This window comes from Vanessa cardui, chromosome 4 (genome assembly GCF_905220365.1).
Source record: "Vanessa cardui chromosome 4, ilVanCard2.1, whole genome shotgun sequence".
Taxonomy (NCBI): domain Eukaryota; kingdom Metazoa; phylum Arthropoda; class Insecta; order Lepidoptera; family Nymphalidae; genus Vanessa; species Vanessa cardui.
The window spans coordinates 14,502,064-14,516,420 of NC_061126.1; the positions used below are offsets into that span (position 1 = coordinate 14,502,064).

General features: G+C 37.4%; 1 protein-coding gene across 1 annotated transcript in view; it reads right to left on the reverse strand.

The window, feature by feature from the left end:
* Positions 1-247: 247 nt before the first annotated feature.
* The window catches only part of LOC124544388 (tetraspanin-2A), a 31,495-nt gene continuing 17,385 nt past the window's right edge, over positions 248-14,357 (reverse strand). Inside the window, exons 2-5 of the mRNA XM_047122916.1 lie at positions 9,543-9,740; positions 8,653-8,829; positions 1,993-2,178; positions 248-578 (exon numbers count right to left, since the gene is read on the reverse strand). Coding sequence (XP_046978872.1) covers positions 498-578; positions 1,993-2,178; positions 8,653-8,829; positions 9,543-9,740 — 642 coding nt within the window. The 3' untranslated portion in view covers positions 248-497. The remainder of the gene's footprint in view (positions 579-1,992; positions 2,179-8,652; positions 8,830-9,542; positions 9,741-14,357) is intronic.

Here is a 14,357-nt window from a genome sequence, read left to right on the forward strand (position 1 = left end):
AATAATGATTAGTTTATATTACATAAAATCTGAATCTGTTGAACCGATAATCCATTAGTATAATTTTATTTCAGGACGAGTGCGACTTACAGTTACATTTTGAAAAAAAAAAATTTTATTAGCTGTGCCCGCGGTTTTGTCCGCAGATACATAAAACATGGTATATTTTTCGCCTGTTTTGAATAATGATAAGATAAGACTACCATGGAACGCGCGATTTGAGACTATTGAAAATAATAAAAAAATATATTGTTGATATCAACTTTATTACTATTATCATTAAATGTATTACAATTATAACTAGTGTATAAAACGATGGGAAGAGAAATACAACAAGTAAGTAATTAATAAAAACTTGTAATATTTTATTATTAATAAAAAAATAATCAATTAAAATAAAGATTATAAAAAAACAATTTCATCGGGGAAATAAATTTCTATAACATTGTAAGCCTAATTATTATTAATAATATTAATATATTATTATTTTTTATTTATTAATTCTTATATACGACGGATTCTTCTTCTTCTTTCTTTACAGCTTGGATTAAAACTAGCGACATAACGGCATTTATGACCTGAAAAACAAAGTATTTGTTTACTGGAACCGACTATATTACATTGACACTTAAAGCCCAGAAATTTATTTGTGCATTTTGTTTATTACATTTAGGTTTTTAGATATTTTGAAAATAGTTTTTCTTCAGTAGTTTAAGAGCAGACACAGCTCATTAGGTCACGTATTCAAAAAGACTAAACGTCACAATTTTCATGTGCCTAACTCATGTGTAATAGTGACAGAAGATCATCGTTATTATTATGAAACCATGTGTCGAATGAAATTCCAACACATAGACTTCTAATTGGGGGAAAAAGGATTTTGGAACAAGAGAGGTACATTGACAGATTATTATTTTCTGTCACAACATTGTTAATACAGTCATTAATAATATGTACAACCTTTTTTTTCTATTGTAAATAAATCTTGAATTATTTTAAAATCGAGAACAAAGTTTAGTAGTACTTTATTTATATTTATTTCTAAAGTAAAAAATAATGTTTAATATTTATAAGTAGTTAAGATAAGTACAACTTGCAGTAAGACACGCCATGCTTTGCCTAAGCATGTATAATGTATATAAACTGCAATAGCGTGACCGGTGATTTAATGACCATTTAGTTTAAAAACTTATTACTTTTATAATAAAAAATAAAAGCGCGTGCATATTAGTACACGAAGTCATTTTGCGTTTGAAACTTTTAAATGTATATACAAAAACGCCACATTCACATGCGACCTTGGAATATTAATCACATTGCAACACAGATTAAAATATATTCTTTTAAAATGTCTAAAACCTAGAACCTACATACAGATAGGCAGACTGGTATACGTGCCACCTGATGGTAAGTAGCCGACATTTATCATTGAGACGGTAAGAAATATTAATCATCAATCTCGAATCGTGAATACGCTACCAACCTGGAAACAAAGATGTCTCTTGTGTCTGTAGATAATACATATATCACACACAAAAGAGTCAATCATTTAGAACCAATGGCTCAAAACTCTTTGACATGGTATCAGAAGCAGAAATCGTTGTGGAGTATCAAGGAGGTTTACCTCGATACCTGTGCCTATAATTACACTAATTCACTCAACTTTCAAACTAGAATAAAACGGTACTGCTGTTCCTGGGTAGAATATGTGACGAGTCGGTTGTACCTACACAGCTGGGCATGCAAGCCTTATAAAAAGCAACACCCTCTATAATATGTCCTACCTAATTTCATCCCGCTGCTACAATGCGGTTGATACTCAAGTAGCAAAATTTCATTTAACTTAGACACACGCAGATTTCCTCGTGAGTTTTTCCTTCACCACCAAGCACGAGGTAAATTATTAACAAATTAATCATTTAAAAATGTAACCCAATCACTGGTCCATCTCGGTTCTATACGAATTCTACTCCTTACTTCGATACTACTTACACATATCATGCAAGACGCAAGAACGATGCCAGCCAGCCAGCCGGTCTTTCCTTCTAAGTACCAAGTCAGCTCGTCAACGCAACCGTGGAAGTAAGCGTTGCCAGTGACTGAATCACGACACTCGGATGGTAAAGGCTTGTTCATGCTGATGAAATCCATCGCACCATCTGCTCCACAGCAGCCGATCTGTTGAAAAAAAGATGTAATATTTAAAGTATTATTATGGCCACTAACTGTACGGCAGAGGGCGGGCCACCGAGGCACAATGCTCAAAGAACCGACGCTCAATGGGGCCGACGAGTTCTCGTGTGGCGACCATGGACCGGAAGACGCAGCGTGGGTAGGCGCTCCGAAGACCTGGTGAAGGTAGCTGGAAGCCGCTGAAGCCGTTACGGGCTGCATAAGACCGGTCGTTTTGGCGATCTTTGGGGCAGACCTATGTTTATCAGTGGATATTTTAAGAGTTGAAATGATGGTGATGATAATTGTATGGGTTCTATACAATGCCTCTTTTAATTTGCCTTCCTAAATATTCTCTTTGCCCAAATGTGTGACAATTCAAAGATTGACTGCGAACTGTTACAGGATTGATAAGCCGAATATAAAAGAGAAAAATCTTTATTCAATATAGAAGCATAACGTTGATAGTCAAAAACAATCAGTAAGAAAGTGCAACGTTCTACCATTGGTTCGGAAATAAACACTTCGGAAGTTAGAAAAACCGGTGAAAGAATTTCTGGAAAATATTGTCATGGTAATTGCTTAAACGGTATAAAAATGGATGTGCTCCAGTGCCGTCCACGGGGAGTTACAACAAAAATATGGCACAAAACCAACATGGAAAAAAATCGAGAAGTGTCTTGGGACATCCAGCTTAAGTAATATAAAAGCGTATAAAATAGAAAGAGACAGAGCGTAAGAGAAAGAAAGGGAAAGGTAGCCTGGAGGGGCATAATGCTTTTTCCTTACGTGACGATTCCTACCAGTTCACTTTACTGTGAGCCGCGTTAAAGAACTTCGTTCCAAAATAAATAGTTCAAGGATAAATGGTCAAATATTATTAAAGTATTTTATACACATTTTTCCATCTTCGCTCATAATATCGTACTCCTAGAAGTATTCACATTCTATAACCCTCATGCTAGTATATTATTACATCGAAAATAAAATTTGTGTCTATTATTACTCTTATTGACGACCTCCGTGGTCGACTCGTGTGTACACCGGTATTTATGGGTACGCCACTCCGAGGTCCTGGGTTCGATTACCGGCCGACTCATTGTAGATTATCATTAGTTTTCTATGTTGTCTTGGGTATGGGTGTTTGTGGTACCGTTGTTGCTTCTGATTTTCCATAACACAAGTGCTTTAGCTACTTACATTGGGATCAGAGCAATGTATGTGATGTTGATGATATTTTTTTTATTATTTATTTATTACAGGTAATTCTCCTTTAGACCGAAATAAATAATAGCCATATAAAGCAACATCATCGGTATAACTAAATAAAGAACTAATATCATATTTTTTTATTTGAAACAGTAAGATAATAGAAGACAAGAACAAACGTGTTATCCGATAATAATTTAATTTTATCACTTTATGTTAAGATAAACAATCTCAATACAAACATTTAATAAATATTTATTTAAACGAAGATATTTATTGAATGCGTATTGTATTCATAAATAATAGCAAAATCTATTGAAATTTTGAGGATTTCTATGGAATATTAGGGCAAATTCTTATAGCGGATGTAATTTTTATTTCATAATCATACCGTGTACTTTTGTGTTTAATAATTCGTATTTAGAATATAAGAAAAAATAGCGACCCGCCCGTCTTCGCACGGGTGCAATAATATGAAATCTTAGTACAAACTTCTAAAATTATCAGCGTTTGTGTACTAAATTGTCCATGTATTATATGTAAAAACCTTCCTCTCGAATCAATATATCTTTTAAAAAAATCGCATCAAAATCCTAAAAGTTAAGGGATACAGGGACAGAGAAAGCGACTGTTTTATACTATGTAGTGATTATGATACTTAAAGAAAAACAAATGACTTTTTTTTTTTGTTTAATTACCAAAACAACTTGATAGTACTGACTGGATTCAGACTGTGTTGACAATCAAAAGTACATATCTGCGATCACGAGATTTTTGTTCCGATATTCAATCGGACATCGCTGTGAACGCCGTCGAGGTCATTTGATTAGTACCGGCGTCCCTAACGGCAAACCTACGCTACGTTTCAACATCGACTGTCCATTTAGTAAATGTGTTTTGGGTAAGGTTTGATTTCGTCTCGATACGTCAGGCGACATTGCGTAGATAAAGAATGTTATGGTCCCACTTTATTTATAGTGCTTACGAGTTTCATTTACTTCGTTCAGGTTATTGAATAGAAATTCGTTAATACAAGAATAATCTGAAAGTGACTTGTTAATTCTACATGTTTATACAGACGTAGAAACATAATGACTTGTTCGTTTTGTTTTCTATATACGTACATATATAGTCAAGTCGTTTTGCACCACCTGTACCCATAGATTTTTTAAACTACGCAAAGGATTTTAAATTTTAATGCGATTTTCATCAATAAGAGTCAAGTCATTCATTCAAATCAGAGTGATTCAAGAGGAAACTTTTATGAGAAACGCAGATAATAATTTAATTGTTTCTTTTGGGGATGTAAGGGGGCGCAATCTACACCTTAGTGCCCCATGCCAACCTCACCTGCCCGTGGTGCATCCTGCCGACCAGCAAACGAGGCTCTGGCGACCGACTGATGGCGGTATAACCATCAAATAAAATAGGCGTAGCTAAATACCACAGACCGGTGACGGGTAGCAGCGTCACCGGTGCGAGAAGCTACGCCCTGCGATCGCCAACCCGCCTGCCCAGCGGGGCGATTATGGGCAATAACCTCCACATGCTGCACACACGCAAGCCACGGCCCCCAGTTCCCGGCAGCCCCGCTATTCCTCGTCATGGTGGCGACGATGGTAACGGCTGGACGGGGGGTGCTGAATCACCGGGCTACGGGAGGCCACCACAACCGACTGACCCTTGCGACGTACAACGGACGCACGCTACGGCTTCACTCGCATCTAGCGCAACTTGAGGTAGAACTTGGGAAAATTAGGTGGCACATATTAGGGCAATGTGAAGTCCGTAGAGAGGGAGAGGACACCGTAACCCTCGAATCGGGCCACCTAATGTACTTCCGAGAGGGTGACCAACAATCCCAAGGTGGCGTTGGGTTTCTGGTAAATAAGTCCCTAGTTAACAACGTTATGGAAATCTCCAGTGTTTCGAACAGGGTAGCGTACCTCATTATAAAGGTCACCGAGAGGTACAGCCTGAAGGTGGTGCAAGCGTACGCACCGACCTCGACACACTCGGACGATGAAGTGGAAGAATTATTCGATGACATATCGAGGGCTCTCCACTTCACCACGAAAACCCACTACAACGTTGTCATGGGGGACTTTAAGGCTAAAGTGGGAGTACAGAACTGCAGCGAATCGGTAGTAGGACCCCATGGATTTGGAAGCAGGAATCATAGGGGGCAAATGCTTGTCAACTTCCTCGAACGGGAGGGGCTCTTCTTGATTAACTCCTTCTTCAAGAAGCAGCCGCAAAGGAAGTGGACGTGGCAAAGCCCTGACACTATGACAAAAAATGAGATCGACTTCATAATGACGGACAAGAGGCATATATTCAGAGACGTCTCAGTGATTAATAGGTTCAATACCGGTAGTGATCACCGACTCCTCCGAGGCTCTCTGAATATCTAAAGCTGCTCCAAACCATTGCAGGATCTGAAACATTCCAGTCAATCCTGGAGTACCGATTCGCTGCTGTGGAAACCACAACTGACATAAACCAGAACCTCGAAAATGTAGTTCGAATTTTCAGGGAAGAAGGCACGAGATATTGTGGCATGCAGTGTAAGGGCAGGAAGTCGAACCTTTCGGAAGAGACTTTGGGGCTCATGAAGAAACGACGTGAAAACCCACCTGTCACTTCGTCAGAGAAACGGCAATTAAACCAAGAGATCAGCAGGCGCGTACGACACGACCTCCGGTGCTCCAATACTCTTGCAATAGAAAGAGCTATTGAGCAGAATCGGGGGTTTAAGGTGTTCGTACAATCTCTTGGAAGGAGCCACCTGACGAAGTTGACCACCACCAATAAATATAGGCACAGTTTATTCAGAGTCACTTTTAACGTTTTTTCATAATTTATACTAATCTATACTTATATACCAATATTATAAATGTGAAAGTATCTCTGTCTGTCTGTCTGTCCGTCGCTCTTTCACGACCAAACCGCTAAACCAGACAAAATTTGGTATGAAGCAAACTTGAGCCCCAAGAAAGGACACATGCTACTTTTATGCCTACCATAAAAATCAAAATCAAATAAACTTTATTCAAGTAGGCTTTTTCAGGCACTTTTGAATCGTCATTTTACAATTAAGTGAAGCTACCCTATATGTCAATCAATCCATAAAACGCAAGCGAAGCCACGGGTGACAACTAGTAATGTATATACAATATATTTCCTTAGTTTAAATTAAAGTAAAGTAACAGCCTGTAAATAGCCCACTGCTGGGCTAAGGCCTCTCCTTAATGGAGGAGGAGGTTTTAACCACCGCTTTTAGATTAAAAAGTATCATATACTTTTATATATTGTAAGATGCATAATTCTATTATAATGAAATAAATATTCTGTTGCTGATTATTTTCAACGAAAACTACGTTAATAAAATGAAAATAATATTATAAACATAATACACATAGTAAGTTATAAAAACATACAAAGCTTACATGGCATAAATAAAATTATACATTGTACTCGTGCTGATCAAAATTAATAGCTGTTTCAAAACGTACAATTAGAATAATGTGTTTATGTATGAAATTCAATTAATTATTCAAATTCGATTGGATTACACTATGTGTTGATAGTATATGAATTAGTTGCACCTGCTCGCTCTACATTAGGTAAGGTAATCAATGACGGCGACTTTATTAGGTATAAAGCTGTGCCACAACAACTGGGAAATGAATACTTTCTGTAATATCAATTTATGTATTGCATTTTGGTACAGTGATAAAATTCGTGGTGATTTTTTGATGAATTCCAAAAAGATTTTTTAATCGATAACTAGGTATGTCGCTGAAAACTCACTTTTATATTTTAACTATTTAAATCAATAGAGATGAACAGATAATTTATTTAGAGTCATTTTATGTATGTATATGTAAATTAGTATAATTCTTGTTAACTTAACTAATTATTAGTATTGATATAAATATCTTTAATGATGTACAGTAAGTACGTAAAATTACAATGCTGATTGAGTTTATATAAATTAATAAATATACATTTTAGTTCTTTATCTGTTGTTTTAAATTTATTTTTAAAAATTTCAGCTATGTATACAGCAAAGTGGTGTTGTATTTAATTTACAGAATAGCCTAACTGTTCCACTATAGGAGAGTAAGACGTTTATTTGTCTCGTCTCAAGTATTCTATTTTAAGCGTGGCCGTAGTAACATGGCATGTCACGTGGTTATTATTTCTAATACAATGACAATAAGCCGCTTTTCACTATCCGTTTTCTGAGAACTACGTCACTGACATGAAAACGTAGGTTACGAAAGTTAAGATGTTTTCTCACGAAGGGTTTGTAATTCAGCGTAGGTAAACAGTAACATTTCTTTTTATTTTATAAGTAAATAAATATTGGACAACATCAGATACATTACTCTGGTCCCAATGACACTAGACAACATACAAAATTATTTTTTTCTTCATCGACTAGGCTGGGAATTGAAACCAGGAATCAGTTGCGTACCCATGAAAATCGGTGTACACACTATACAACCACGGAGGTCGTAATAAAAAAAATAAAAAGCATTTTCTCATTGCCTTATTTTTTTTTATTTTAATTATGCTTACATTTAACTAAATTCATAGCTAATGATGTGTTCTCATATAGTTTACTCGTATATAGCTTACTTATAGCTATGGTTGATGATTGTAATTACTAATTAGGGATGTAGCCTGATTAACTGTAACCTTTGTCAATCAATTGATCAGTCTAATTCAACTATACTGCTTCATAATACTGTCCTGTCTAGTTTCACTGATAAACGTTACTGCTTCTCTCGTGGGTTATTTTTATCATACGAGGTGTTATGTTTTCTATGTGTGTGTTAGCATTGGTAACAACTGAACAACGTCAAAATTTAAATATAAATTAATTCGCAATATCTTGAGTTTGGCACAATAAATAGGTTAAAAATATTAAGTTCTATTTAATAATTCTTTTAATTTTTTATTGAATTTGTTTTGTTCTATGTTATTAACTTCATAAGTTATATTACAAAATTCGTCAATTATAATATTAATTGTCTGTTTTTTGGTAATTAAAAATTATATGTTTTAGTAAAAAAATATACTGTGTGTATTGTACCTTAAAATACATGTAACCGTCTTAGAGAGTTGCACACTTTATATTAAATATAAACTAATAATAACGCTTTACATATAACATGTGTAAGTGTAGCTGCTGAATGTGCTTAATAAATAGAACTAATATAGATAATAGAATTAAAAAGTTTAGAAATGTCTATTACTTACACCTTCTTGTACCATCCTAAGTATCTCCCGACTGCCTTCATGTTGAGGGTTGTTTACGAGTCTGAGGATTACATTCCTGATGAGAGGCTGGATGCTGGAGTCATACGTTGAGAAGTCTAATACGACACACGCGCCCACCAGCCCGAACACGAATAGAGCGCATTGTGTCGCTGTAAACTGTGAAAAAGGATATAAAAATAAATAGAAGTGACAAAATGTTATGTTAAATTAATTGAGAATTACGTATAATTCTTATGATGTCACTTCCTACCAGTTTTACTAAAATATATTCTCTGTAGTCTTGTAATAATCAAAATAAACGAAGATTAAGATTAGAGTTTCGTATTGTGGCTTTTAAAGCACCATTCGATGTATGAAATAAAATGCATTATAGTTTTATAAATAAGGAAAAAAAATTATAGACACCTTTTTTTTTTAAAGACATCAGTCTCAAATTAGCTAATTTAAGCTTTATCTAAATTGTCATTGATTATTGACAGCTAGCGATGCAATAGGCGACCAATGAACGTTCAATTAAAAACAAAATTAGTTAATCTTAAAACTAACTTAATTTTTTAACTGTTTGGTTTTTGACATCTTATATAAAAATATTTAAAAAATATAACTTTTCTTGGTGGCAGGGCTTTTTGCAAGCCCGTCTGGGTAGGTACAACACACTCATCTGACATTTTACCGCCAAACAACAGTATTTAGTATCATTGTTTTCTAGTTTGAAGGGGTGAGTGACCCAGTACAACTAGAGGCCCGAGAGACGTAAGTAGTTCCCAATAGGTTGGTAGCTAATTGGTAATTTGGCAAGGGTGACGACTTATACCATAAAAAAGTATTATTAAGCTCGTTTTCTAAACTAATATAAAATTAGACCTTACCACTAGCAGCAGAAATACGTTTTCCATTAACGCGGAACCGCATCCAATGAAAGCTACCACCATGATGCCAAGCGATCCGATTAGAATGATGTAGATACCGATGAAGTACTTCTGCAGCTCCAATATTCTCATCCACTCGTTGAAGCCCGGCTCGAGACATATCCAGAGACATAGTGCGAATATTGACACACCAAATAACTGCAAAAAAAATTATCAATTAAAATTAACTTTAACACTTTGTAGTAGTTGTAGTGCTTCTGAAGGAATTTTAGCTATGACCAAAAATCTCCAAGTACTAGAAGACGAAGGGGATACCACTAGATTTACAGTGGGTGTTTCGGTATCATAGGATGCATTAAGCATTCGCGTCACCAACGAGTCCCACATACCTTGTTTGCTTACAAAAGCGTTTTTTCAAGGATATATAAAAAGTCGGTATAAGTATGCTTTATCAAGTTATAAATATAATGTAGGCAAAGTTACCGAAATTTTATAGGCTTAAAAATATTAATATTATTAATATTAATGACGGTAATTAACCCGTGACATAATTAAAATCTTTCGATAATTTACAAAATGAACAACAATTAATTTCAAATGTTTGGTCCAATATTATCTAATTGTCTATTTGATTGTAAATTAATTTTCTATTCGGTATTTGTTACAGATTCAATACTCTTTTTTTTTAATTTCATTTATCCGAGTCGAGTGTCAAAGGAAAAAGCACTATTGTTTTCTTTTACACCAAATATATTCTTAGGTAAAAAAACTCATGTCTCAAGATAAAATTTAATGTTAAGCAACTGATTCAGAATGTTGATGAGATTGTGCTAAAGAACCGGTAAGAAACTCAGTCGTTACTCTTTTCTCAAAGACACTTACGACACCAAAAAAATAGTACAAGATCGATGTTTCAAAGGTGTATTAACCTCAAACAAGCAATTTAGACAATTTTTGTACAACATGTTTGGGCATATCCCAAAAGTTTGGATTATTTGATATACCAAGATTATCATACTACAAAAGAAATTTTAACAAACGCAAACGTGTTAACTTCATCATTTTAGTGTGCGTGTAGTTCTGTATTACATAGACATATAAATAACATTAAAGCCTAAAAGTTGGTCATTATTAAACCTTGTGTACAGCAATCCTATAACTCGAAGAATAGCCCAATATAACCCCATTATATTTTAAAAACAACTATAAAACTATGCCTGATCTTTTTTTTTTTTTTTTTTTTTTTTTATGGAATAGGTGGCAAACGAGCAGGAGGCTCACCTGATGGAAAGTGACTACCACCGCCCATGGACATCTGCAACACCAGGGGGCTTGCAGGTGCGTTGCCGGCCTTTGAGAAAGGAGTAGGCTCTTTTCTTGAAGGTTCCCATGTCGTATCGGTTCGGAAAAACCGCCGGCGACAGCTGGTTCCACAGAGTGGTTGTGCGAGGCAGAAAATGTCTAAGAAATCGCGCTGTTGTGGATTTTTGGACATCAAGATGGTGCGGGTGAAACTTAGAATATTGACGAGATGTCCGAAGGTGAAATTCAGCAGCCGGGATTAATCCGAACAATTCCTCGGAACATTCCCCGTGAAAAATTCGGTAGAAGATGCAGAGCGATCCAACATCTCTACGCAAAGCCAAAGGATCAAGGAGATCGGAAAGGGCTTGATCGTCGATAATTCGAGCCGCTCTACGTTGGATGCGGTCAAATGGAAGGAGCTGGTACTGGGGAGCACCCGCCCAGAGGTGAGAGCAGTACTCCATGTGAGGCCGAATTTGCGCCTTGTAAAGTTTTAGGCGATGGGCCGACGTGAAGTACTGTCTCGCCTTGCTGAGCACACCGAGCTTCTTTGAAGCCAATTTGGCTTTGCCTTCCAATTGACCGCGGAACTGAACGAGGCTCGAAATATCAACGCCAAGTATTCCTATACTACCTGTAGCGGCTATCGGGATGTTCTCAAATCGTGGAGATACGACAAATGGTGTTTTTTTAGCGGTTAACGCGCAAACTTGCGTCTTTTTGGGGTTGAAATGGACTAAATTTAGCCGGCCCCAGTTCGAGACTTCGTTTAACGAAGGCTCGATTTCAGACACAAGTTTGTTCCGGTTTTCTTCGACGTTTTCCCGAGAAATATTAGCGCGGCCGGTGTATAAGGTGTCAACGGTACTGTCGTCTGCATAGCAATGAATGTTCCCGATTTGCAACAAATCATTGATATGCAGAAGAAACAGAGTGGGTGATAGGACGCAGCCTTGTGGAACACCAGCATTGACGAATTTTAAGTCAGAGCATGCACCGTCGACAACGACCTTGATGCTCCGATCTGCCAAAAAGCTGGTAATCCAATTGCATAATTTCCCGGGAAGCCCATAAGAAGGAAGCTTCGAAAGAAGCGCTTTGTGCCATACGCGATCGAAGGCCTTCGCTATGTCCAAGCTGGCTGCTAATGCCTCCCCCTTGCTCTCAACTGCTTCAGCCCACCTGTGAGTAAGGTAAACTAGAAGATCACCGGCTGAGCGACCCCGACGAAAACCGTACTGGCGGTCACTAATCAGCTGATTCTCCTCTAGGTACCGCAGGAGCTGGCAGTTAATAAGGGACTCCATTATCTTGGAGAGCAAGGAGGTGATGGCTATAGGCCTATAATTGGACGGATCTGAGCGGTTGCCTTTTTTAGGGATCGGATGCACCAAAGCAGTCTTCCAGGAGTTCGGGACGACGCCTAATGCGTAGGATTGCCGGAAAAGACGCGTTAAGACCGGTGCCAACTCGGGAGCACATGTCCGTAGCACGATTGGAGGGATGCCATCGGGTCCACTCGACTTGTGAATGTCCAAGGAAAGAAGTGCTTTCCGAACTGCACTTTGCCGAAATTTAACCTCCGGCATCGTCGTATCACATCGCGGGATTGATGGAGGTGACTTTCCTTGGTCATCCAGAGTCGAGTTCGACGTGAAGAGAGACCCTAAAAGATCGGCCTTCTCCTTCGCGGTATGGGCCAATGACTCACCGTCCCTGTGCAAAGACGGAAAAGAAGGCTGACAGAAATTCCCTAGGACAGCCTTAGCGAGAGACCAGAACGCACGTGTTCCTGATGGGAAGCGCACCAGTCTCTCGCCAATTCTGCCAATGTACTTCGACTTCGCCTCAGCTATCACGTTTTTGAAGGACCTGGAGGCAGAGTTATATTCCTTTCTGAATGTGCTGGTGTTTGTATCACGAGACGCCGATGCGTTAGCCCAGTCTTGGTAGCGTTCCCATTTTCGGCGTGAAGCCGTCTTACAGAGGCGACCAAACCAGGGCTGGGACTTGCCACCAATGGGCACCGCAGAATATGGAATGAAAAGTTCCATACCCTGAAGCACCACATCGGCGACAGAGTCAGCAACAACGCTCGGATCATCCATCGAGAAACAAACTCGCCCCCATGGGTAAGATGCAAAGAAGGACCGCATCCCATCCCAATCTGCTGACTTGTAGTGCCACACGCGACGACAGCCCGCGAAACGAGGTCGTGAGTACCGTGCAACTGGCACTGTACTCCGGACGAGACAGTGGTCCGACGAGCCCAGAGGGGGATCGACGACAATCTTATAGCCGTCCGGATGCGAAGTCAGCAGAAGGTCCAACAGGGAAGGTGTATGATCCTCCACGTCCGGTATTCGCGTTGGCGAGGTGACCAGTTGTGTCAAATCATATCTATGTAAAACTTTTACAATCTCATTAATTCCGCGAGTGTCATAAAGTTTTATGCCGGAAATACGCAATTCCGCGATTTTTACTGCCAACAGTTACCTCGAATTTATCGAAATGATAATTGCATAAGTTAACATTGGGGAAACGTCTTAATTCTTATTCAAAAATAATTTAGCTGAGAAAGACTATTTAATTAAATTTTATCTACAGGTTTTTTTTTCAAAAATAAATGATCATACTTTTTAGTTTCAAGGGAAAACCAAACACTTTCACATTTCAACGTTCCAAAAAAAAACATTAAAATGTTCTAAAAAAAATCAATACACGGAATATAATGATCTAAATATTAAAAAATACTTAAATCTTATGTTATAAATCGCTTCGACGACAAATAAAGTCGACAGTTTGACCTGGTGTACAAAATATATTTTATCAATAAAAAAGAAATGCGACGTCCATTTGGTACCTTCAAGATTTACTGCTTGAATCATTAAGGGAATATTATTTTGTTCCCATTGTTGAATTGCCAAACAAAATATTTTCATGCGTTTGTTTACTCCCATTAGATCAAAAAACCGTTCGTTAGTTTGCTTATAAAAAACTTTATTTCGAGAATAATGAATATCCTTAGATCAAGCGATTCCACCTAATAGCCTTGTTTTTGCCTTCCTGGATTGTTACAGATAAAAGTTAAGTCACTTTCCTCTTATATTTTGTTTGCTAACATCGACGTGTCTTCTGATTACTTTGCTGATTTATTGCTGTATTATGCCTAAGCTCATATAATAAACCCTTAATAAAAGGGAGTCCGGGCATAAATATTCTTTTAGGAAGAATAATCTGGTACCGGATATACAAGATCAAAATATACTTCATTCAAGCAGGCTGTCACAAGCGCTTTTGTCATTTTGAAAGGTTAATTTTGTAGTTTCTACCACATTTTATACCATTATGTGTAAGTATGATCGTTACTGGATAGTTAAGACTTATGTATATCATTTATATGATCCTGAACAGTAAGATAAGACTAATTTATTTAAAATAAAATTAAATCTGTTTAGAATTCAGTAATTGGTAAATGTCAAATAGTCGGCGATATTTAATACTATCGAT